Below are 26,129 nucleotides of genomic sequence, written 5' to 3'. Positions count from 1 at the left end.
TTCTGTATATGGACTGTATACGCAACAATTCATTTCAATGGGTCCGCAAAAAAAAAAAAAAAACGGAATGTACTCTGTATGCATTCCTTTTCCTTTCCGTTCAGTTTAAAGATAGAACATGTCCTATTATTGTCCGCATAACGGACAAGGATAGTACTGTTCTTTTAGGGGTCAGATGGTCTGTTCCGCAAAAAAGTAATGCACACAGATGTAATCCGTATTTTTTGCGGAGCGCAAAACACTGAAAGCCATACGGTCGTGTGCAATAGGTCTTAGGCCCCTTGCAGACGAGCGTGTCCGGATGCCTCCCGGTGCATTGCGGCAAACCCGCGTGAGTAGGTATGCAATTGCAGTCAGTTTTGACTGCGATTGCGTTCCGTTGTTCAGTTTTTATCGCGCGGGTGCAATGTGTTTTGCATGCCCTATTGTACTAAGCATTCTGTATTCAGAGTGCTATTATTTTCCCTTCTAACCATGTTAGGTGCTAAGGGTATGTTGCAGTTAGTCACAAAATCTGGCTGACACATATCAAAAGTATAATAAAAACGAGCAACGTAAAAATAACCCTTAACAGCTATACAACAAGATGAATGAATCCACGGGGGCCATAGGGCATGAAATTCATCAAGGGCTCCCTGATACATATACACTGTTTTGTGAGTAAGGGCAGGAGCTAGTCACGCTTTTGAAGCCACGGAGCGCAGGTTGGTACGTTATTAGGGATGAATGAATCGACTTTGGACATCTGAAGTCAATTTGCATAAAACTTTGTCTCAATACTGTACGGAGCGAGCTCTCCTTACAGTATCAGAATGTATTGGCTCCGATGAGCCAGATTACCATGTGGTACTTGGGAACCGAACCTGAGTTTGGGAAATTGTTTTTTAGAGTAGAAACCAATTTATGAAGTTATTACTCAGTCTCGCGAGACTTCGCAAAGTAGTAACTTTGGCTCATCTAAGCCAATACATTCTAATGTACAGATCGCTCGCTCCGTACAGTATTGAAACTAAGTTTTATGCGAATCGACTTCGGATGTTTCACCTGAATATCATCCAGGCCTCTGCAGATATGTTGTCCACCAGAAGGCATCCATAGAGCACAGAAATACTACCCTTCAAGGTACTCTTCTGAAAAGAGGCGGTATAGGAAAGTCTGGGAACACAATTGAGCAAGATGGGCATGTCTCAACTGGATGTACCGATGTAGGCTATAGTGGGGACAAGTAAGGGCGCTTTCACATGAGATGCAATGTTCTGAATGGACAGAATCCTGACCCAATCATTTCAATGGGTCTGTCACTTCAGCAAGTGGCATTTCTCATGTAGACTGAGTTAATACAAGGCACTTACTAATGTATTGTTATTATCCATGTTGCCTCCTTTGCTGGCTAGATTCATTTTTCCATCACATTATACGCTGCTCGTTTCCATGGTTACAGACCACCCTGCAATCCATCAGTGGTGGCCGTGCTTCCACACTATAGGAAAAAGCACCAACCTGTGTGCGCTCCTGCTGCCTCGGCCACTAGAGAGGCTGGCATTTATTTTATTTATTTTTTGATCACCGATCATCTCTGCGTTCAGGAAAAATCGCAGTATGTTCCATTGTGTGCTTTTTTTTTCATTTTTTTTTCTTCCTCCCCGCACAGCCCTGCGACTTGTGTGAATAACGGAAGGCATCCGGATGCAATGTGTTTTTCTCTGGTGATTGCTAGATGTTATCCTACAGATTTTCTTCTTGTGCGTGACCGCGCATTAAAAAGTGATTGCTTCCACGTGGAAACTACTGAAACTCTGAACGCAGTCTCGGGCAGAACTGATTGAACGGTTTCCCTATGTGTATCTCTTGTGTGACATAGGCCTCAATTCCTCCTTCAGTGTAGAAGGATTTAAGTCCCCTACTAGCTGTGATTTGAGCCAGACAGCAGGATCAGGAAGGGGAACAACTCAAGTAACTGATATTGAACCAACCATGGTGCGGAGGACCACCATAATAAGAGAGAACTGCTTAGCTTGCTTGCAGTATAAAGTTACATTTAAAGCAAAGAGCGGATACTTAAGCATATCTAGAATTGGAGATTAAAGTGGACAGGTCATCGGTTACCAGCCCATAACCCTCTGCTGCCCCATGCCTCCCCAAGTAATAGTCTGAGATAGCTGTGCCGCTATGTGGTAAAGTAGAGCATCAGCGACCGCCATCCCATGGGTTCGGCATTGTACACGAAGATGATTTACCACCACACAAAGGCCATAAGAAGGGAATCAAGAGTTTGAAAGAATGTCTGAGAAATACACTCAGGGCGAATGAGTCCATGTTCACGTTTTAGATCTCACAAATTCTGAAAGTAGGGAGAAGTTCATAGCTATAAAATGCGGAATGTGCCGACTGACCTGAATGCCTAGATGGGAGCTACACCACTGTGGAGGATCAGGCGCAGTCTAGAAGCATAAGGCCCCTTTCACACGGGCGAGTATTCCGCGCGGATGCGATGCGTGAGTTGAACGCATTGCACCCGCACTGAATACCGACCCATTCATTTCTATGGGGCCGTTCACATGAGCGGTGATTTTCACACATCACTTGTGCGTTGCGTGAAAATCGCAGCATGCTCCTCTTTGTGCGTTTTTCACGTAACGCAGGCCCCATAGAAATGAATGGGGTTGCGTGAAAATCGCAAGCATCCGCAAGCAAGTGCAGATGCGGTGCGATTTTCACGCACGGTTGCTAGGTGACGATTGGGATGGAGACCCGATCATTATTTTCCCTTATAACATGGTTATAAGGGAAAATAGCATTCTGAATAGAGAATAAATAAAAATTTAACTCACCTTAATCCACTTGTTCGCGCAGCCGGCATCTCTTCTGTCTTTATCTGTGAGCAATAGGACCTTTGATGAGGCCACTACGCTCATCACATGATCCATCACCATGGTGATGGATCATGTGATGGACCATGTGATGAACGCAGTGACGTCACCAAAGGTCCTTTTCCTCACAGATGAAGACAGAAGAGATGCGGGCTGCGCGAACAAGTGGATTAAGGTGAGTTAATTATTTATTTATTTTTTTAACCCCTCCAGCCCTATTGTACAATGCATTCTATATTCAGAATGCTATTATTTTCCCTTATAACCATGTTATAAAGGGAAATCATACAATCTACACTACAACTAACCTAAGCCATGAACGTCTGTAAAGAAGTTCGGGTCTGGGTACCACAGTCGTTTTTTTTTATCACGCGCGTGCAAAGCACATTGCACCCGCGCGATAAAAACTGAGCAACGGAACGCAATCGCAGTCAAAACTGACTGCAATTGCGTTCCTACTTGCGCGGGTTTTCCGCAATGCACCGGGACGCATCCGGACCTAATCCGAACACACCCGTGTGAAAGAGGCCTAAGGGTTTTATAGCAATTATCGAGACTGGAAATTGTTCAATTAGATGTGACGAGGGACGTGGATCTGCATAAAGACTCACCCGTTCCTTCAACCCATGCTCCATGTAGGAGGGGCGACAAGGGGCACTGGAGGAAAGGGGTCTGATAACCAACCATTTACAGGGGCACCCAAGCAATACATACATGGCCAACACCAAATATCTCTAAGGTGGCCCACGAGTATGGCCAGTGGACACTAGTGCCAGTGTTAGGGCTCTTTCACACGAGCAGATGCCGTGCGTGGAATCTGCTGCATAAGAGTGCCAAGCCCCGCTCCGGACAGCAGAGACACGGACATAACATGACTGATAATGCTCTGTGCCTCTCTGTGATCGTTTTACTACAAAATCACAGTGAGATAAAGTTGTCACTGGGATTTTGTAGTAAAAAGGGCACAGAGGGGCACAGAGCATTATCAGTCATGTTAGGGTACTTTCACACTTGCATTGTTGGATTCTGGCAGGCAGTTCCATTGCTGGACCTGCCTGCAGGATCTGGTAATCCGTATGCAAACGGATAGCACTTGTTTCCGGATCTGGATGTGGATCCGTCTGGCAAATGCATTGAAACACCAGAGCATGCTGCAGTATTTTCTCCGGCCATTACCGTAAGAGGGACTGAACTGATCCTGATGCATATTGAACGGAATGCTCTCCATTCAGAATGCATTAGGATAAAACGGAAGCAGTTTTTTTCCGGTATTGAGCCCTTGTGACGGAACTCAATACCGGAAAACTTTAACGCATGTGTGAAAGTACCCTTAATGCTCCGTGTGTGTGCTGTTTGGCGCGCGGCTTGGCACTCTTTCACGCAGCGGATTCCACGCACTGGATCCGCTCGTGTGAAGTCGCAATTTGTGGCATGTCCCATAGTGACACCATTGAAATACATTATTTCAAAATTTTGTGCGACTCATGACTTGATGTCTCCATGTTGCTGGCATTTTTTTTTACGTGTGGAATGCGGACACATTTACTTCAATGGGGCTGTGTCATCTGTAAAAATATAGAACGTGTCCTATTCTTGTCCGCGTTACGGACAATGATTGGACTGTTCTATTATAGGCCTGTCGTTCCGTTTCGCAAAATGTGAAACGCACACGGCCGGTATCTGTGTTTTGCAGATCTGCAGTTTGCTGCAACAGAAAGGACACACTCCATGAGCTGCCAGTTTAACATACATCTAGCAGAGTAATTGGAGCAATGAATGGGGAGAGCTCTGGACCATGTGAGGTTCTAGCCTTGTCATGTACTATATGGCAGCTGACTTTAATGTTTTATAAGATAACCCCTTTAAGCATCTGAAAACGAGGTGTCAAGAACTGCCTATTATGTATGTGCCTTGTTGGCGTACACATGAGCAGGGTGTGGACATCGCATGTCCTGTCACTATACCCTCCTGTTATGAAATGGTGGGATTTTCGCAGGAAGGATTTGTGACCCATTACTGAAATCCATTGCTACATTCAGGAAAACTGACTGTCCACAAGTCACTGGCCTTAGTATGTGCTTTTAGGTTACGAGGCAAGTGACAGTGTTTCAGAAGATCACCAGGCTCACCAAGTCACCATCCATAGGCCATAGTATAAGGTAGTACCACCGCACTAATGTGCACTGCTGTCCAGCACCTCGTCATGGACTCAATGAATGCTGCGCCTTCTACTTGTACCCCTCCTCGAAAAGGCCTCAGGCCTGTGTCCACTTCTTCCATAATGTCGAAGTCTATGGCCCTGATTTATCATGCTTCAAGAAGTCCCAAAATGTTGCTTTTGCGACACCGCTCCCTCCAGTTTTGTATTGTGGGTGGAAAATTAGGTGAGGTTAGCAGTGTTAATGCGTTTCACTCCAGATTTTTTTTTTTTTTTCCCAAAAAGGCTCACTTCAGAAGGAGGGTGGAGTAAAAAAAACTGGAGAAGCTTCTCTAGATAAGTGTTAGGTCTAAGGATGAGACAAATATATCAAGTAACACGAGACATTTTATAAATCTGGCATAAAGTACTCCAACGCAGACTCTAGTATTCCTCTCATAATAAAGTCCCCCCATCGTCTGTTGCATGTACTGGATCGGAAACGGGTCTTTCCACAGCTCCTGCAGACTAGAGCGTGACCACCACCATCAATAACCCCAATATGTTCTAGTACACAGCTCTGTGGTGGCTCCTACCACCTGGGCCCTGGGCTGCAAGTTGCCAATGTTTGCGGGCAGCCTGACTTTGTTATTGGAATATCTGGGTAGAAGGCCTGCTTACCTCTGTTTATAGAAATATGCAACGTGACTTTTCTGAAGATGTTCTCATGAGACAAGAAGTCTAGATCTACCCTTTAGGCCATGTGTGATGTGCACACTGTATTGTCAGCATGACTCGACTTTACATCAGGGGCTTTCCCCGCTCCGCATATCCTAGCAATATAGGCACCCTGCCGCTCAGCTGTTTGAGGAGGCCATACACCCTGGTAAGAGGAGTTGCCTTTTTGCAGCTTATTAAGCACAGCGCCACCCACAGGGATGGCATCCGTGCTTGGTGTTGCAGCTCAGCCCCCTTCACTTAAATGTAGTGAGCCCCCATTCCATGTGTCTGATGAATGTGACATCATGGCCTAGGAGAAGGCCGGGGCATCACTGGAGCACCGTGGCCTCTTCAAATAGCAGGGTTGCCTGGAGTCGGACTCCCTGATGACTTATCCTAAGTATTAAACCTTCTTAACCCATTTAAAGTATGGCTGGGTGATTATGGCCTGAATCTAAAATTAGGATTGATTGAACATTTTACCTTGTGTGACTATTGAAAGATTTTGTTAGTTGTGAGCTGGCAGGTGGCGGGCCCTTCTCCTGTTTCCATAGATGGCGTACATAGGGAAGCAACAAGACCTAGATTGACTCGGCAGCAGTCTGGAACCACTGTAGTATCGCTGGCACTGCTGCTATTGATGGGAGTACCACCTGTCAGTGGGAGGGCAATATAGATGCACGTTGTACCCTTTCTGATACCACAGCTGGATGTGGTAGGAGTGCCTTTCTATATTGTGTATATTATACTAATTACTAAGTCTTTCCTTATGATAGTACAACATATCTGATTACCGCAGCAGCCGGCATGAAAAATGGCCATATAAAGATGGTCACGCGGTCCGCGCTAGCCTGTGATTTTGGAAAATTCTGCCTAATATATACCCACTGGTACTCTTTAAAGGGGTAACCCAGCTTTAACCAGCCGTGTCATAATTGCATTTAGTTTAGATAGAGGACCTTGTTTTTGTGTTGCAGAGGACATGGCATATTCTTGGCAGTAGACATGAAGGACACAACTCCCCCCTTTGCACACATTTATAGAACTAAACATATCAGGTTTGCACATTTTAGAAACGTGCACTTTCCTCTACCTAACGTTACTATTCTAAGGGGTTATCCACTCCTATAGAGAATCCATTTTGTAAGGGAGAGAACATCACTATCTGGTGGGGGGGGTCCAACACCACCCACCCCTGCCATCTTGGTGCTGGAACCACACAGCTCTATCCGCTTACTACAGTGCTGCTCTCATTCGTTTCAGTGGGATCAGTGCTGCAGTAACCTGCGGTGTCCACCGCACAATGGACGGCGCACAGGAGCTACTGCAGAGCAGCTGATCGGCGGGGGGAGGGGTGTCAGACCCCACTTGTAAAGGAACAGGCAACCCCTTTAAAGCTTCATAAGCAAATGTGTCAGCAGGTTCAGCCACCCAAACACTATTGTGTACGAGGGTCTTAAAGGAGTCTTTTTATTTTTTTTAAATTTTTATTTTTTATTGATGACATATCCTCAAGATAGGTAATCAATATCAGATCTGCATGGGACGACTGCCAACACCCCCGCGGATCAGCTGGTTGAAGAGACGGCGATCAGGTGTAATTACAGCTATTCACTTGAACAGGAAGGAGCCATCCGATTGAAGTAAATGTAATTACACTGCTAGCCCCTGCAATGTGGATGGCACGCTTGTACCAGCCCTGTGGTCTCTTCAAACAGCTGACGTGCCAGATGTCACCCCTCCCACCCCGGTCGATCCTGAGGATAGGTCATCAATCTAAATGAAGCAGACATCCCCTTTAAGGCTCACACAACTACCCAACTCCATGTCAAGATGGCTGCTGCTTGGCTGTTAAATTGTAATTGCCTGTTAGAGGGGTAGAGGGCAGTATTCTCTGGCTCTCATACCTGTATGGGCATTTGTCTGGGTGAAAGTACATGGGCACAGCTATATGATGGAGACTAGTTTTATTCTTTGAGGCTGCAGCAGTGCTGTAGGTATACGGGTATGCAGGGGCAGTACGGTGGCTCGCTAGTCATGCTTTGCTTGCAGTCAGGCAGGATTCATATTGCAATGTCAGTGTCCTTTGACACCTGCCCGAGAGCCCATTCACTCAATGGAGGCCAATACAGTGTCCTTTTGGCCTCTTTCTGCTGTAAGGACTAGCGCATCAGAGCCTATAGGTGACGTATATCACTCTCTATGGGTTTATGTCTTCCCAGTGGGTTCCTCCAGTGTACAGTAAAAACGTAGTGTGAACATTACCAAGCAATGATCGATTGGGAAATTACGGGTGACGTTTTGGGTTACTTCTGGGTACTATTATTTCATCTCACACTCTAAAAACAGTTTGCATCTGAGAACACGGATTGTCCTGATGCTACAACCACGGGTAATTCCCACCGTAATAGACGGTTTTATGCGTCCATTATTATGGTGCTCTAAACGACGGTAACATTTTTCCTCTATGGAAGCCCGTGAAGGATTAATTGAGACTTTAAGTGCATAAGTTATGTCTCTTCATTCTGTGGTTAGTGGTACTATGGACCAGGCCTTTTATTACTTTAACCCCTTGCTAGTCTTTTCTGCTACGCTGGTATTCCGGACCTTCCTGCGCCCGTTTTAGCTACTTTGCACAGTGTTATCTGACATGGTTTGGAGACCAGTATTGGTGCACATGTCTTTGAAGCCGTCGCGTGTTGTGTCCATGATAATGACTGTGTTCAAGTGCTTCCACTTTGCTACTCATGAGAACGTTGTGCTGGTGAATGTTACATCACCTCGGCTGAGAACGGTCTATTGGTTCTGGCGGATTCTCCATTGAGCACACATTCACAGTGGTTTGTATGTCTTGTACTGCATTCATACTGTCGGTGCCATTGATTGTCCTGACGACACTTGTGTACTTGCTTTGAAAATCCATGTCCGAATAGTCGTATAATGCTTCATGAAAGTTTCCCATGTTTCATGTCTAGAGAGCTCATAAGGCAAGGTATATTTAGAAGCTGAACTTGGCCTCCACCCAGCTAGAGCATGACGCGCTCCTTTCAGTGACCCTCCACCCTTGCTCCTTCAGTCTTCCCCTGCTCAGTACAAGGTGCAGTCTGTCTACATAGTTCTCGAGTGAGCATGTTGGCCAGCAGTAGTGTCGACGTAGCCTGCAGCTTCTAATCAGCAGCAGGGGAGGAGGTGCACTGAAAGGAGCTTGCGAGTTAGGGAGCCTTCACATGCTGCAGAATTTTCCGCAACTAAAAATCAGTTCCATTCCCCTGAATGGCGATTTCAGAAATCCATGTGCTTGCTGCCTCATTCAAGTGAATGGAACAAATTTTCAGTTGCGGAAAATTCTGCAACAAAATCTGTCTGCAGCGGGTGAAGGCACCCTTAAGCGTTAGGGAGGTGCAGATAGAGTTTAGCTAGTAAATACACTACATTCATCCGTCCACATCCGTTGCTCCGTTCTGTGGCCCCGCAAAAAAAAAAAAGTAGAACGTCTACAAAATGGACAATAGGCAATTCTATAATGTGCAGTCCGTTCCGTAAACTAAGGAACGCACACGGGTGGCATCTGTGTTTTGCGGATCCGCAGTTTGCGGTTGTGTGCATGTAGCCTAAACCACATACTCTGTTTCAGTCCTTTGTTTTTGGGAGCAGAGCACTTTTTGCCTCTCCCAATCCTCCTCATAGCTTCATGGGCTGCTGTGTATGCAAAATCGTAGCAGCCAGCCTACTGGCCCGCTCCTGAACTATGCATTTGCTTTACTGTTTTCTGCTATTGGCAAAAAAAATTGCGCAACTGGTGTGGAAAGAGTCAGAAAACTGGCGTGGGGATAATGATAAATTCCCCCCCATGTTTATGGTTTCCTTGGCAATTGCTGTTCTTTTCTACCTCTTGACCACCGTAGTGCTCACTTAACCTTACAGTAAATGTATACATAATGTCCACACAGGACAGGTATCGTGTGGATTTTGCCGCCCCGGTGGTCACAACCTATTGTGACATGGTTTGCTCACTTGTATTACTCCTCATGTAACCATCTGTAAAGGGGTATTCCAGTTGTAACAACTTATATGATACGGGATAACTATTAGATTGAGGATAACCTGTTACAGCCAGAGTACCCCTTAAAGACTTTTCTGGTATACTGGAACGCACTACACCAACACATCAGATGCTTCTCTACCTTCGAAAGCAACCTGAAAACTCCCCTCTTGAGAAAAGCCTACGATGTCCCTGCTGCGGGTGTAATGCCATCTGAGCAGCTTCTTGCCCCTGTCCTTGTAGACTGTAAGCCCTTGCAGGTAGGGTTCTCTCCCTCTCTACCATTCTGTCACTGAGTTCGTTCTTATACTTTTCATTTTTCATTATTTTTTTCCCAGGTTCTGGCTATTGATGGCCTTTCCTTAGGCTGAGCCTTTAATATCAGATTGATGGGAGTCCAACTCTCGGCTCCCCTGCTGGAGGTGCTGCAGTGCCTCTTTCTTTAAGTGGAGCCATCTTCCTGTGTGTATTTAGTGGCTCACGCAAGTACCATGGCCCATTTAAACAGCCAGTTGGATTGGGGTCCACGAGCTGGATGTCCTACTGATCTGATATTGATGACCTGTCCTATCTGAGTATCTGCTCTGTACACTGGCCTTGCCTATGAGAGGAGCCAAAGTGGTCTTGTCCACTGTTGCCCTTTGCAGCTGTTGTAGCCTGCACTTTACGTCAGTCTAGACATGGACCACCTCTATCCTGCTGCCCAGCTGGCATATAATGTTGCATAATGAGGGATATTGTAGATTTATGTACATGCTAGTGAAACCTCTCCAAAACCACAATGCATTCAATAAAATGGATAGATCTCTTATTAATATGCGTATCAGTAAATTCTTCGAAGTGGTGACAGATTTGAAATGTCATATTTATTTCTTCCCTGTCTATGTCCATGCCCAATACAATACACGTAGCCATATGTTTTATTATGATGATTAAGCACACCAAGGGAAATGTGGGCCATTATATTTTCTTTCCTATTAGTTTCTTTCCACTTGAGTTATTACAATCCATATCTGATCTGTTCCCCACCCATAATTCTGCTCGCTTGTGCCCACTTTTTGTTGACCTTGGGGTAGTTTTAGGACAAATGTTCACACTTGGCTAAGGCTACTTTCACATTAGCGGCAGGCTGTTCCAGATCAAAGTCTACATGAGTATGGTGTCCATCCATCAGAAATGCCGTGCTTGTTTATGGAGCAGATTTACCCTGTGTGAACAAAGCATTAAAGGGGTTGTGTCACGAAACACATTCTACATTTTTCAAATCAGTACCTGGATCTGAATAATTGTATGCAATTAAAAAGTTAGTATAGCCAGTGAGTTATTCAATAAAATGTATCTGTATAGCGCCACCTGCTGGTTGTTATTTTCCCTATTGTTTTGTCTCTTACTGAGCTAGTTGGAACGTGCTCAGTTTACACCTTCAACTGCTGCCAGCCATATGTTCTGTTAGAAGCTTGGTAGTTGGTTAAAGGAAGAGAGCTGCCACAGAAAGGACACCTCCCCTGAGCTGCCACAGAAAGGACACCTCCCCTGAGCTGCCACAGAAAGGACACCTCCCCTGAGCTGCCACAGAAAGGACACCTCCCCTGAGCTGCCACAGAAAGGACACCTCCCCTGAGCTGCCACAGAAAGGACACCTCCCCTGAGCTGCCACAGAAAGGACACCTCCCCTGAGCTGCCACAGAAAGGACACCTCCCCTGAGCTGCCACAGAAAGGACACCTCCCCTGAGCTGCCACAGAAAGGACACCTCCCCTGAGCTGCCACAGAAAGGACACCTCCCCTGAGCTGCCAGCTTGATATAAATCTCGCAGAGCAATGGTTTTGGAGATCTCAAGACCCATGTGAGGTCCAGGGCTGGTTCTAGTCTTGTTAGAAGGCTATTGTCATGTACTATATGATGGATGTCTGATTTTCATTTTTTAAATCGGTCATTTCATAACCCCTTTATAGGGGCAATCAGTAAATAAGTTATCCCCGTCTCCTCGCCGTTAATGATCTCATTTCCAGTGGACAGAAGCTAACTTTTTAGTTACTAGGACACCCCTTTAATGTACCCTTTCAATCAAACAGATTTAGTGATTTAACATGGCTCCCGGCTGTCCTTTTTATCAAGGACTTTCCTGAGAACCTGGTTCTGAAATTATTCAAATTTTAAGTTTCTCCGTGTGATTTGGATCACTCCTGGTCCAGGTGTCAATGTACTGCAGTTTGGGATTCAACGTCTGGGAGGGTTTGGATTACTGGTGTTAGTCCTGTAAATTCTCTGATGATCATTGTAAGGCTGCGTTCACACAGGCGAGATTTCCGCGCGGGTGCAATGCGGTAGGTGAACGCATTGCACCCGCACTGAATCTGGACCCATTCATTTCTATGGGGCTGTTCAGATGAGCGATGATTTTCACGCATGGTTGCTAGGTGACAGTCTATAAACTGTATTACTTTCCCTTATAACATGGTTATAAGGGAAAATAATAGCATTCTGAATACAGAATGCATAGTACAATAGGGCTGGAGGGGTTTAAAAAAATAAACTCATTAACTCACCTTCTCCTCTTGATCTCGAAGTTCCCGGTCTCTTCTTTACTTGAGTTGTGGGCTAAAGGACCTTTGAGTTGAGTTTACTGATGAGTTGTGGGCTAAAGGACCTTTGGTGACGTCAGATCTCATGCTCCAATCACATGGTACATCACCACGGTGATGGACCATGTGATTGGAGCATGAGATCTGACGTCACCAAAGGTCCTTTAGCCCACAACTCAAGTAAAGAAGAGACCGGGAACTTCGAGATCAAGAGGAGAAGGTGAGTTAATGAGTTTATTTTTTTAAACCCCTCCAGCCCTATTGTACTATGCATTCTGTATTCAGAATGCTATTATTTTCCCTTATAACCATGTTATAAGGGAAAGTAATACAATCTACACTACAACTAACCCAAACCTGAACTTCTGTGAAGAAGTTCGGGTCTGGGTACCAGTGTCGGTTTTTTATCACGCGCGTGCAAAAAACATTGCACCCGCGAGATAAAAACTGAACATCGGAACGCAATTGCAGTCAAAACTGACTGCAATTGCATTCCTACTCGCGCGGTTTTGCCGCAACACACCGGGACGCATCCGGACCTAATCCGGACACGCTCGTGTGAACCCAGCCTAACAGTTTTCGGGACTTTCGGTTCCTATACATTAAGCACTTTGTGCCATTTTCATTTGTTCCATGACTTGCTTCTAATTTGTACCTATTCTGTATTTTTCTCCGCAGGTTTGAGTGGAAATCTGGCAGACCTTGAAAGGAGGCAAGAAGTATTTGGAAAGAATATTATACCTCCTAAAAAGCCAAAAACATTTCTTCAGTTAGTATGGGAAGCACTACAGGATGTAACGTTAATTATATTAGAAATAGCAGCCATAATCTCTCTAGTCCTTTCTTTTTACCGTCCCCCTGGTTCGGATAATGAATGTGAGTATTAATGAAACGGTGGCACTGGATTGTTGTAATGTTCTCAGTGGTGGGTCCATCGTAAAATGAAATTACAGTATCTGGTGAAAGAGATAAATCTGCTAGAACTAGTGCTAGAAGTTCAAGGAGTTTTTTTCTTGAGGATTTTTAATCTTCTCATGCAATCGGTATACATTTCAATATCCAAGTGTCTTATTTCATTAGTGATGTGTATATTCATTTTTTATGAAATTATAATGAAATTTAGTATAAATAACTTGGCTGCATTATTCTATAGTATTAGTGACCAACTTGTAGCCTATAGTATTAGTGACCAACCTCAGAGATGAGGTATAATGGAAAGATTTTCCTCCTGTTCTGTGTTTTTGATCCGAACCTGGTTTTGGCTCACTAAGGGCTCATTCACACGAACATGTGCTGCCCGTTGCCGTATTGCGGACCGCATTTGCAATACACGGGCACCGTTCCATGTGCATTCCGCATCACTGATGCGGACCCGTTCTCTTCAATGGGTCCAAAAATCCCGAGATGCGGAACGGAAGCACGGAACGGAACACTACTGAGGGCTTCCTGGGGTTCCGTTCCATGCCTCCGCACTGCAAAAAAGATAGAACTTGCTCTATCTTTTTGAGGAACGGATGGATCGCGGGCGCATTCAAGTGAATGGGTCCGCGATCCACATGCGGGTGGGCCACGGTTGGTGCCCATGCATTGCGGACCACAATTTGCGGTCCACAGCACGAGCTTCACACGGTCATGGGAACAAGCCCTAACTGATGGAAATAACTGACCAAATAACTGAAGTGTGAACTAGGCCTAGGTGATAAGGTATGCAGGACGTATATAATGCGGAGTGACTGTTTGAAGAGATTGCAGCACTTGTGTCAGCGCTGCGTCCTCCTCAAAGTTTACCTGCACATCATCCCCCTGGCAGTGGCAGGGTAATTACTGCTTCTTCTCCCATTCAAGGGAACTGAAGAGAGAGGTGTAAAATTACACTGCATCGTCTCTACAAGGGAGATGCATGCAGGTAAGCTCTGAAGAGAGCGCAGTGTTTGCATAAGTGCTGTGACCCCTTCAACCAGCTGATTGGCAGGGGTTTCAGGAGTCAGATCCTCAACGATCCTCTCCTGAGGATAGGTCATCAATATCCTGACACTGAGCAACCCCTTTAAGCAGTTGTCTGAGTTGAAAAGGAGGCAAAAACCACTGAATGTGATTATGTAAAAAGCTATACTTCTCATAGATCTCTCTCCCCCCCCCCACTGTTTCCAGTACTACTGCTCCAGTCTTCCCCAGAGAGATTTGTTTACTTGAGAGATAGAGATATATATATATAGATAGACAGACAGCCATGACGCCTCACCAGCCTCAGAGGTACACGGCACGAGATTGGCTGCAGCGGTCAGGTGGGTCTACGGTTATGTTGGTTATTATAGTTATTTTTCAAACATTGACATTTTGAGACCTTGTCACGCTGAAACAGAAAAAAGGGTGACCATGACAATTTAGTGAACATTAGGCATTGCATATGGTGTGCTTGACCATCTGTGACCCGACAGTCATATGGTTGCTTATGTTATTTCCAGTGGCAGTTTAGAACTGGGTAGTGGAGCTTGCACCCTAAGGCCTCTTTCACACTTACGTTGTTGGGATCCGGCGTGCACTTCCGTTGCCGGAGGTGCCCGCCGGATCCGGAAAAACGCAAGTGTACTGAAAGCATTTGAAGATGGAACCGTCTTCCAAATGCTTTCAGTGTTACTATGGCAGCCAGGACGCTATTAAAGTCCTGGTTGCCATAGTAGGAGCGGGGGAGCGGTATACTTACAGTCCGTGCGGCTCCCGGGGCGCTCCAGAATGACGTCAGAGCGCCCCATGCGCATGGATGACGTGATCCATGTGATCACATGATCCATGCGCTTGGGGCGCCCTGACGTCACTCTGAAGCGCCCCGGGAGCCGCGCGGACGGTATGTATGCTGCTCCCCCGCTCCCCGCTACACTTTACCATGGCTGCCAGGACTTTAGCGTCCCGGCAGCCATGGTAACCACTCTGAAAAAGCTAAATGTCGGCTCCGGCAATGCGCCGAAACGACGTTTAGCTTAAGGCCGGATCCGGATCAATGCCTTCCAATGGGCATTAATTCCGGATCCGGCCTTGCGGCAAGTGTTCCAGATTTTTGGCCGGAGCAAAAAGCGCAGCATGCTGCGGTATTTTCTCCGGCCAAAAAACGTTCCGTTCCGGAACTGAAGACATCCTGATGCATCCTGAACGGATTTCACTCCATTCAGAATGCATTAGGATAATCCTGATCAGGATTCTTCCGGCATAGAGCCCCGACGACGGAACTCTATGCCGGAAGACAAGAACGCAGGTGTGAAAGAGCCCTAAGACAAGTTTTTATATAATTCAGTTTTCTGATGCGCACCGATTATATATAAAAGCTTTATATAAGTGGCATGTTGATAATTTTAAAGGGGTTTTCTGAGACTTTTTACTGATGACCTATCCCTTGGATAGCAAATACTATATTCAGAGCATCTCTTAAATACTACGTAGACTGTAACTGCAATGCATTAGCCCATCCACGACCTCAGATCCACCTTGGTCATCCGATCAGCATACAAACACAAGCTGACGGCAGCACATCCAGAAGTGAACTTTATTCACAGTGGGTCTATGAAAAAATGTGCAATAACGCCAATAAAGTGCAACGTTTCATCTACATAGTAGTCTTTATCAAGCATAACCTGAAGTGAGCTCAAAACAGCTTGTATAGCATTAGAGGAGGTACAATGTATGCTATATAAGCTTTTTTTTAGCTCACTTCAGGTTATGCTTGATAAAGACTACTATGTAGTTGAAACGTTGCACTTTATTGGCGTTATTGCAAATTTTTTCCTGGACCCACTGTCCCTAAAGTTCACTTCTGGATATGCTGCCGTCAGCTTGTGTTTGTATGCTATCCCTTGGATAGGTCATCAGTATCTAATTGGTGGGGGTCGGACTCCTGGGAACCCCGCTGATCAGCTGATTGAGAAGGAGCTGGCACTCCTGTGAGCTCAGTGGTCTTCTCTCTGTTTTTCCTAGGCCAGTGACGATCCGTTCATGTGTCACGTGGCCTAGGAGCAGATCAGCCCCATTCAAGTGAATTGGGCTGGGTGCAATACCAAGCACGGCCGCTATACAATGTACGGCACTGAGCTTGGTATTCTGCGAGAAGGCTACGGTGCTCCCAGGAACACTGGTGCCTTCTCAAACAGCTGATCAGCGGGGATCCCAGATATCCCACATGTGTGCGTGAAATTGCTGAGCCTGTTCTTTAGGAGGGCTGACCACATTACTGTAGACAGATTGAGTGAACCCCTTTTTCTGTTTCAGTGTGTGGAGCATCCACTGGTGCTATAGAGGAGGAAGAAGGTGAAGCAGGTTGGATTGAAGGAGTTGCGATCCTTGTGTCCGTTGTATGTGTGGTGGTGGTAACTGCTTTCAATGACTGGAGTAAAGAAAAACAGTTCAGAGGACTGCAAAACCGAATTGAACAAGAGCAGAAATTTACAGTCCTGCGGGGAGGTCAAGTTATCCAAATCCCAGTGGCTGATATAGTCGTTGGAGACATTGCACAAATCAAATATGGTAAGTGCACATATTGCATTGACTCGTGATGTGACCTGTTCCGTGTCCTAGGTTTCATTTATGTACTGTACTCTAGGTGATCTGTTGCCTGCTGATGGAGTTCTTATTCAGGGGAATGATCTTAAGATTGATGAGAGTTCGTTAACTGGAGAATCTGATCATGTTAAGAAGACACTGGAGAAGGACCTTCTGCTGCTTTCTGGTAGGTTACCCATTCTCCCTTTTTCTTTTATTATATAGGAGCCCTAAGATAGCCTCTTTCTATGAAGCTCATTTGCTTTATGTATGTGTCTCAGTAAGACAGTTTTTTTATAGTTTGGTTTTGCCAAGTACACACTTTCCCATGACCGCCATAGGATAACCTATTTATACTCTCCTAATCTTGTACTTGCCTTCAGCTTGGATTGCAGATTGTGCAAAAATCACACTCAGTCCACACGCAGATACACTCTGCCACCAGTTATTGATTAGTGATAGGTCCTAACACACACACCACTTTCCAGCCGTCAAAGGGTTTAATGCTATGAAAGGCTAAGGATTCTTTTTGAGCATACAAGGACCAAACTTATTAAGGCTACTTTCACACTTGCGGCAGTGTGATCCGGCGGGCAGTTCCGTCGTCGGAAGTGCCCGCTAGATCTGCCGATTTTGATGTGACTGAAAGCATTTGTGAGACGGATCCAAAGGCGGATTCGTCTCGCAAATGCATTGCAAAAACGGATCCGTCTCTCCGCTTGGCATGCGGACAGACGGATCAGTCTTGTATTTTTTTTCACATTTTTACATTCCGGTATTTTGAATGCCGGATCCGGCACTAATACATTCCTATGGGATAAAATGCTACGGTTTTCTCTTTTGCCTGATCAGTCAAAACTACTGAACTGAAGACATCCTGATGATCCTGAACGGATTACTATCCATTCAGAATGCATGGGGATATGCCTGACCAGTTCTTTTCCGGTATAGAGCCCCTGTGACGGAACTCTATGCCGGAAAAGAAAAACGCTAGTGTGAAAGTACTCTAAACTGTCAAGCTGTAATAGAAACGGTGCAGTGCTTCTTGATTCTTGATGGGGAAAAAATAAGATGACAGTCATAGAGAAGAAGAAAAAAAGTTATCAAATGGAAGAAATTACAGGAAGATAACACCTACAAGGGTCTCTTCTGCTCCTTAAAGAACAAGGAAACTGGAAAAGGGTTGCATGGTTCAGGCTTAAGGCTCATGCACACGAATGTATTTTTCTTCAGTTTATTTTTTATTTTTTACAGGTCCGTTTACAGAACCATTCATTTCAATGGGGCTTAAAAAAAATGTAAAGGACTGTGTGCATTCCGTGGCCGCATGTCCTATTCTTGTCTGTTTTGTGGACAGACAGGATCCGCAAAAAAAAATTTATGCAATACGGATGTCATCTTTTTATTTTTTATTTTTTTTAAAAAATTTTAACATGTGTGCATGAGCCCTTAAACTGAGCATTAGCCCTATAAGTGATGAGACCTACACTAGCAGATCAGAAGCCATGTATCAATCACATTCTGAGGTCTGTTTAAAGGGTAAAATGACATTCACTAGATCTGCTCTGTTAGGGCATCTTATTTGTACCTTGTTTTAAACTATTTAAAAATACTGATGATAAACTCCACGGTAGCTGTATACCTTTAGGTAAATTTTGGCTGAACCACTTTTTTAGTGTGTATAGTGTCCTCATATCTCCCTTTCCCCCAAGGCAGATGACATTGTAAAGTAAGATTGGGCATGCTGGAATTCAACAGCACCTTGTTCCTCTCCTCCTATTAAGAGTACTTTCACACTAGCGTTTTTCTTTTCCGGCATAGAGTTCCGTCCTAGGGGATCAATACCTGGAAAAAAACTGATCAGTTTTATCCTAATGCATTCTGAATAGAGAGCAATCCGTCCAAAATTACAGAACACATGCCGCATCCGGCCCTAAGTGTTTTGGAAAAACGGATCCGGCTTTGTCGTCTGCGCATGCACAGACCTTTAAAAATGTGAAAAAGATAAATATCAGATCAGTCTTTCTGGATGACAACCGGAGAGACGAATCGGGTATTGCAATACATTTGTGAGACAGATCCGGATCAGTCTACAAATGGTAACCATTTGCATACAGATTGCCAGATCTGCCTGCCGGAATCCAGCGACGCTAGTATGAAAGAAACCTAAAAATATGTTAGAATAGCCCCCCCCCCCCGCCCCCCCCCCCTCCTTTTGTGAGTTACGGACTTGCAGCCCATTTATTTATTTTATGCACTTTTATAGCGCTTTACAGACATTGGCATCAGCTGTCCCCAATGGGGCTCACAATCTAAGTTCCCTATCAGTATGGCTTCCCTTTCTAAACATTCCCACCAGGTTTCAAAATAAATATTGATTTTTTTTGGGGGATATTTGAAGTAAAAAGGTAACTAAATATTCAGCTGCGTTATGTAAATGATTGAGATACAAAAATATGATGGGTACTCTCAACTAAGGCTTATGAAATAGTGTGGTCTCTCCTTTAACTCCTTAGTGACCACCCATTCATGTTTTTACAGCAGTCACTAAGGGGCCTTGCAGCCCTGCTCTAACAGCCCGGATCGGGCTGTTTAACACTTTACATGCCGCAGGCAATGGCGCCCACTGCCTGTAAAGTGCTGACTAGGGTTGTTTCGGGTATCGAATTTTCTATACCCAATCAATACTTTTGTCTGGTATCGACCTCTATACTGGAATTTGCCTTTTTTCGATACTAGACTTCGCTATTGCGCAGTCTAGTATCAGAGAACATGGAGCGCGCTGCTCTTAGCTCGCTCAGTGTTCTCCTCAGCAGCACAGGGGAAAAGGAAGCACACTCTCCCCCCTGTGCTGCTCCCACCAATGAGGAGAGGGGCGGGCACACTGCGCCACCAATGAAAGTAAACGTTTAATACAAATCCAGGAGGCGGGTGCCGGCGGGCAGCTGCGATCAGCGGCAGTTAACCCCTGAGGTGCCACACCCACCTCCTGTATTAAATGTTAAAAAAAATAAAATTCCGCGTGGTATTGAGTATCGCAATACTTTATGGTATTGAAACCGAATCAAAATTTTGGTATCGAAACAACCCTAGTGCTGACAGAGGGAGCGGACTCCCTCTGTCTCCCATCGGCACTCTGCAAATGTGATCGCGGGGTGTCGATATGTGTGGAGGCTGCCTGGGGTCTGATGTAGGCCCCAGACCAGCCTTCAGTAATTTCCAGCAGGCTGCACAGTCTGCTGGTCAATGTTGGAATAGCATTGCCATTAAAATGCAATGTACTATAGGAATAGTGCATTGCATTTTAAAAGCAATCAAAAAGCTGTCTGTTATAGTCCCCTTGTGGGACTAATAAGTGGTTAAAAAAAACTCTTTTTTTTCATTATTCAATAAATAAAATCCCATAAAAAATGTACGCTTTTTTTCCCCCATTGAAAAAACGCTTTTTAATGAAATTTAAAAAAAAAAAAATCTTCTCCATATGTTTGGTATTGCCGTGTCCATAACAACCCGTACTACATAAATATCATGTAAATTATCCCCTACGGTGAACGCCGTAAAAAATTAAAATAAAAGACAGAATTGCTAATTTATTCTTAGTTGCCACCGAAAAAACTTAACAAGCGATCAAAAAGCGCCATTTACTCCACAATGATACCAATGAAAAATACAAGTCGTCCTGCAATAATCAAGCCCTTACACAACTCCATAGAAAGAAAAAAAAAAAAGTTATGGGTCTTAAAAAGCGGCAATGCAAAAAGTTTTTTTTTCTTTAAAAAAAAAGGGGGTGGGGTTTATTGCAAAAAAGTAGTAAAATTTAAAAAAAATAACTATGTATTTGGTATCACTGTAATCGTACTGACCCAGAGAATAAAGATGTTTTTTATTCCGAAATATGAACGCCGTAAAATTTAGAACGTAAAAACGCAGTGGCAGTATTGCTTTTTTTCCCATCTCCTTCCCAGAAAGAGTTAATAAAAGTTAATCAGAAAGTTGTGTGTACCCCAAAATGGCACAATTTAAAAACTACAACTTGTTTGCAAAAAAAATCAAAAAAAAAATCATAAAGCTATATAGACTGAAAAATAGTTATAGCTCTTGGAACGCGACAATGAAAAAGAAAGAAAAATGCTTGGTCAGTGAAGCCCAAAACAGGCTTGTCACTAAGGGGTTAATAGTCTGTCTGGTGACAAATTCTGTTTGAGGCCAAGTCAGGAAGACATCGTTAAGGATTTAGAGCACGGTTCAGACTTTAGACTTTCAGCAAAATCCCCAGTGGAAAATATCTGCTATGTCTTTGTTTAGCCTGCCTCTTCATGTAGAATATCCAACCCTGGGTTAGAACAGTGTGTGCCCATAAACCGCTGTTGCGAGCCCTACAAAACAAGAACATTTATGGTTAGTCAAGTTGAAGGAAAGGATTTAGTCAGGTAGTCAGTCCTGTTTCTCCGACCATTGTGTATGAAAGGGTCAGTGGTGCCATGTGCCGTTAGGCCAGATGTTTTCCCCTTCATCCACCCAGTACTGAGCAGGTAGGAAGCGCTTAGGTTTTCTGCCCAGATGTGATCATGAATGTGTGGCAATGTTAAACACGTATGAACAGATAAGATGAGGCTGCTGTACGTATGGCTTAAAGCCATCTTTGTTTTGACAGCTTTTTTTCTGTTTTAAAGGTACTCATGTTATGGAAGGATCGGGAAAAATGGTTGTTACTGCAATTGGAGCGAATTCTCAAACTGGAATTATATTCACTTTACTTGGAGCTGGAGAAAATGAAGAAGAGAAAGAAAAGAAGGAAAAGAAAAGTATGTTGCATCAACCTGACATTGTTGGTTGTGATGTGCACCTAGCTCATTAACCCCTGAGCAGTGCTCAATTACGTAACCCCATGGCATGCACAAGTACCCTTTTAATGTTCACATGCTTTTATCTATAGCACTACCTTATTAAGGGCCCCTACACATGATCTGGCATTTTTGTTCCTTAAAAAATGTCATAGAAAGTGCTTACATTTTATGGCTTTTCTATCTGTTTTTTTTTTTTTTTTTCTCACCGAAAATTTGGATGGACACAGATGTAAGCACAGCTTTAAATATATCAAAACACCAGACAAAAACATCAAAGTCTTCAACAGGCAGCTTTTTATATGAACCTAGATACCCCCAAAAAGCTGGCTAAAAGGCTATTGTCCTGCATTTCATATTTCCTGTGCTGGTAATTTTACAGCAAAACACACCATTAAAAACCTCTGTGCAAACATACCATAAAAGGTTTTATCTCACAAATTATAGAAAACATATCTGGGGTAATCCTTGCCATTACTTTTAACTATATTTTGTAAAAAAACAAAATGCTCCCAGTGTAAATTTCACCTTTATCTTCTTTACTCACCAGTCTGCAGCTCTGATCACTTCATTTTCTGTAGGTGGGCAGCAGCTTGTCCCATGTGATAGTCCTTTGGTGATCTCCCCAGAGTGCAGTGCAGTCAGCTCTTGCTTACGCTCCCCAATTTCGAAGCTCTCTGGTCTTGCACAGTCCGAGCAGTTCTACTAGTAAATAGTACCCACTCCCCCGATTTCTTTCTCCACTGTACAGGGTGGGCCATTTATATAGATACACCTTAATAAAATGGGAATGGTTGGTGATATTAACTTCCTGTTTGTGGCACATTAGTATATGTGAGGGGGGAAACTTTTCAAGATGGGTGGTGACCATGGCGGCCATTTTGAAGTCGGCCATTTTGAATCCAACTTTTGTTTTTTCAATAGGAAAAGGGTCATGTGACACATCAAACTTATTGGGAATTTCACAAGAAAAGCAATGATGTGCTTGGTTTTAACGTAACTTTATTCTTTCATGAGTTATTTACAAGTTTCTGACCACTTATAAAATGTGTTCAATGTGCTGCCCATTGTGTTGGATTGTCAATGCAACCCTCTTCTCCCACTCTTCACACACTGATAGCAACACCGCAGGAGAAATGCTAGCACAGGCTTCCAGTATCCATAGTTTTAGGTGCTGCACATCTCGTATCATCTGAAGGCAATTGTCTGTGCTGTGAAGATACGAGATGTGCAGCATCTGAAACTACGGATACTGGAAGCCTGTGCTAGCATTTCTCCTGCGATGTTGCTATCAGTGTGGGAGAAGAGGGTTGCATTGACAATCCAACACAATGGGCAGCACATTGAACACATTTTATAAGTGGTCAGAAACTTGTAAATAACTCATGAAAGAATAAAGTTACATTAAAACCAAGCACACCATTTTTTCTTGTGAAATTCCCAATAAGTTTGATGTGTCACATGACCCTCTTCCTATTGAAAAAACAAAAGTTGGATTCAAAATGGCCACCATGGTCACCACCCATCTTGAAAAGTTTCCCCCCTCACACATTCTAATGTGCCACAAACAGGAAGTTAATATCACCAACCATTCCCATTTTATTAAGGTGTATCCATATAAATGGCCCACCCTGTGTAATGAGAGAGCTATATATTTCTATACATTTAGAAAGGAGTGAAGGAAATGTGTCTGGGCCGCTTCACCTGCTTCATTATGTGATCACTAGACCAGCACTTAGAGGAGGAAGGAAAGCTACTGCATATGTCGGTCCGACACTGAATGCAGGGGTAGCTGGATGAATTTTGGCCACAGGAGAAACTGCAGGGGGCGCTACCAGAGCTGAAAATGTAACATACATAAAAACCTAACAATATTTTTATTGTGTGTATGTTTCAATACTAAATTTGACATGTCCTATTCACTGCATAGTAATACTTTTCATGGGATAACCCCTTGATATTGCGCTTTACTGTGGATAGACGCAAAAAGATGTCAGTGCATCTCTCAGAACTGGGTTGGTGGAGTCTGTTGTAAAATGTGACCTGTTTTCTGCCATCGATATTATTTAAAAATGTGTATTTTTAGCAAATACTACTTTAAAATAGGAAACTTCATTACGGAAGATGACATTTGTACATGTTCATGCCGTGGGACTCCCACCAATGACTAGTATGAAGGACATAGAAATCTAAGATCTTATGGCCGGCTAATTATACTTTTTCCTGCTCAAAGGACACCTATAATTTTTATATTAAACTTTTGACATATCAAATGCTTTGATTGGTGGAGGTCTCAGCACTCAGACTCCTGGCGATCAAAAATGTTGATGTTTTTCTGACAATTGAAAAGTTTTCTGAAAACTCACTGACTTCATAACTTCAAGCTTATGCCAATAGGGGTTGTAGTTTTTAGTACTTACAAAGTTACAGTGCAGGTCTCTAGTACTTCAGTCTGCACCCACTGATGGCAGAGATTTGTTTTAATTGAAGAGTTTTCTCCATATATAAAACCTCTCCACAGGATACAATGCATCTGGAAAGTCTTCAGAAAAATAAAGTTTTCCCCCCATCATTCTTGATGACAAAGTGAAATCAGGATGTTAGAAATCATTGCTAACTTTTTTATTTATTTATTTTTTAACTCGTTTTATTAAAAGATGTTTATCACAAGCAGGATGCACACATAACATTGCATCAACCCACGCAGGGGTCAAACGTTTGAAAAGCAAGTTAGACAGAATTACATTGGACAAAATTGCAAATATGCCATGAGCCCCAGGTTGGGGGGGGGGTAATGAATTGGGTGGTGAATAGCCAGCACATAGTACAACATCAGACACAATAGCGCATAATTTACATCACCTGTCACATACATGTGCGAAGAGTGTAAAGTGATCAGAGAGGCACACCAGTCACCCCACACTCTATCGAATTTCTGAGGGCACCCTCTGTGCTTGTAGACAACCTTCTCCATAGAGATCGCGTGGTTCACCAGGGAGATCCACTGTCCCTTAGAGGGAGGGGAATCACCCATCCACCTCAAGGCAATTGCCTTTCTGGCAAGGAATAAAGTTTTAAATTATAAAGATTCTATGGTAATGGAACCATGACTCCTCATCCACAACCCCCAGTATACACATCTTGGGACAGAGAGGTAGTTCCTCTGGGACCATGGTAGCAAGGACTGCCAGCACTGCGACCCAGAATTGGCGAATAATTTCGCAATCCAAAATCATATGCCAGAAGTTTGCTCCTTCTATATTACATCGATGACACCTATTGTGAGCAAGTCTTCCCATCTTTTGAAGTCTAGTGGGAGTAAGGTAGCTGCGATGAAGAATGAAAAGTTGAATCAATTTGTTGTTTATGGAGGGTGATACTTTGGTTGGAACTGCCAAAGCCTCCTCCCAGTCTTCAGGAGATAGAGAAGGAATCAACTGCCTCCATTTATCCTCAACTGTCAGCGGAGCAGCCGTCATGCGGCAATTAAGTAGGTGAGTGTATAATGCTGACACCATGCCTCTCGGACCCTGCGATTTCAAAACACCAACGACTGGGTACTTAGACATGTCTCTGCATCTCCCCGGAAATTGGGCCTGTAGTGCATGTCTCAGCTAGAGGTATCTGAAGAAGAGAGTGCGAGGCACAAGAAATTTGTCTTGTATCTGCTGAAATGAACAGAGTTGAGCACACTCATATATATCTCCCAATGTCAAAACGCTGTGCCGTCTCCACTCAGACACACCCTCCAGGTGAGGGAACATGAGATTGTCCCAGATGGGAACCTCATTGGGAAGATCATTATAAACATTAAGCTTAGAGGCCTGCCATATCTGGTGGGCCAGCTTGTGGATTGGAAGGAGCCCCCTGCGCAGATGGGCAGAACCCTCCAGTACAGGCCACAGCGTGGACACCCGTATGTGTTGATGAAGATAAAGTTCGGAATTGGGCATTAAAGCATCAGTGACCCAACTCTTAAGGAATCTCAGTTGGCTCGCTATGAAATACAGAAAGAAATCTGGGAGGGAGGCGCCCCCCTGCAGCTTTGATCTCTGCAGGACCGCCATTGAAAGTTTCCTCCTAGATTTGCCCCACACAAATGAAGTGACTAACGCATGGATACGTTTGAAGAAACCCCGGGGGATCGGTGTGCAAGCGTGGGACAGTAGATATAGGCCTTTCGGCAATAGGACTATCTTCACCAAGTTCAGCCTTCCCATGATGGACAGAGGGAGAGCCTCCCAAGCTTTAAACTTCTCCATAAACAGAGATTCCAAGGGTTCAATATTCAGGGTGTAGGGAAGGTGCGGCTCTCTGGTAATTACTCCCAGATATTTAAAACTATCTACTACGGGCAGATTATAATGACGCTCGGGCCAATAGTGCAGCCATAGGGGCATGATG

At 44.1% G+C, this 26,129-nt stretch overlaps 1 protein-coding gene across 5 annotated transcripts in view; it reads left to right on the top strand.

Annotated features, from left to right (window-relative positions):
- The window catches only part of ATP2B1 (ATPase plasma membrane Ca2+ transporting 1), a 110,060-nt gene that overhangs the window by 41,791 nt on the left and 42,140 nt on the right, over positions 1–26,129 (top strand). For all 5 annotated transcript variants that reach the window (XM_040408724.1, XM_040408740.1, XM_040408719.1 and 2 more), the window contains exons 3-6: positions 13,033–13,230; positions 16,612–16,866; positions 16,943–17,068; positions 21,555–21,686. In XM_040408724.1, the coding sequence (XP_040264658.1) occupies positions 13,033–13,230; positions 16,612–16,866; positions 16,943–17,068; positions 21,555–21,686 (711 nt within the window). The remainder of the gene's footprint in view (positions 1–13,032; positions 13,231–16,611; positions 16,867–16,942; positions 17,069–21,554; positions 21,687–26,129) is intronic.

This window comes from Bufo bufo, chromosome 1 (assembly GCF_905171765.1).
Source record: "Bufo bufo chromosome 1, aBufBuf1.1, whole genome shotgun sequence".
Taxonomy (NCBI): domain Eukaryota; kingdom Metazoa; phylum Chordata; class Amphibia; order Anura; family Bufonidae; genus Bufo; species Bufo bufo.
The sequence above is the reverse complement of the archived record's forward strand: the minus strand, read 5'-3'. Positions and strand labels throughout refer to the sequence as shown.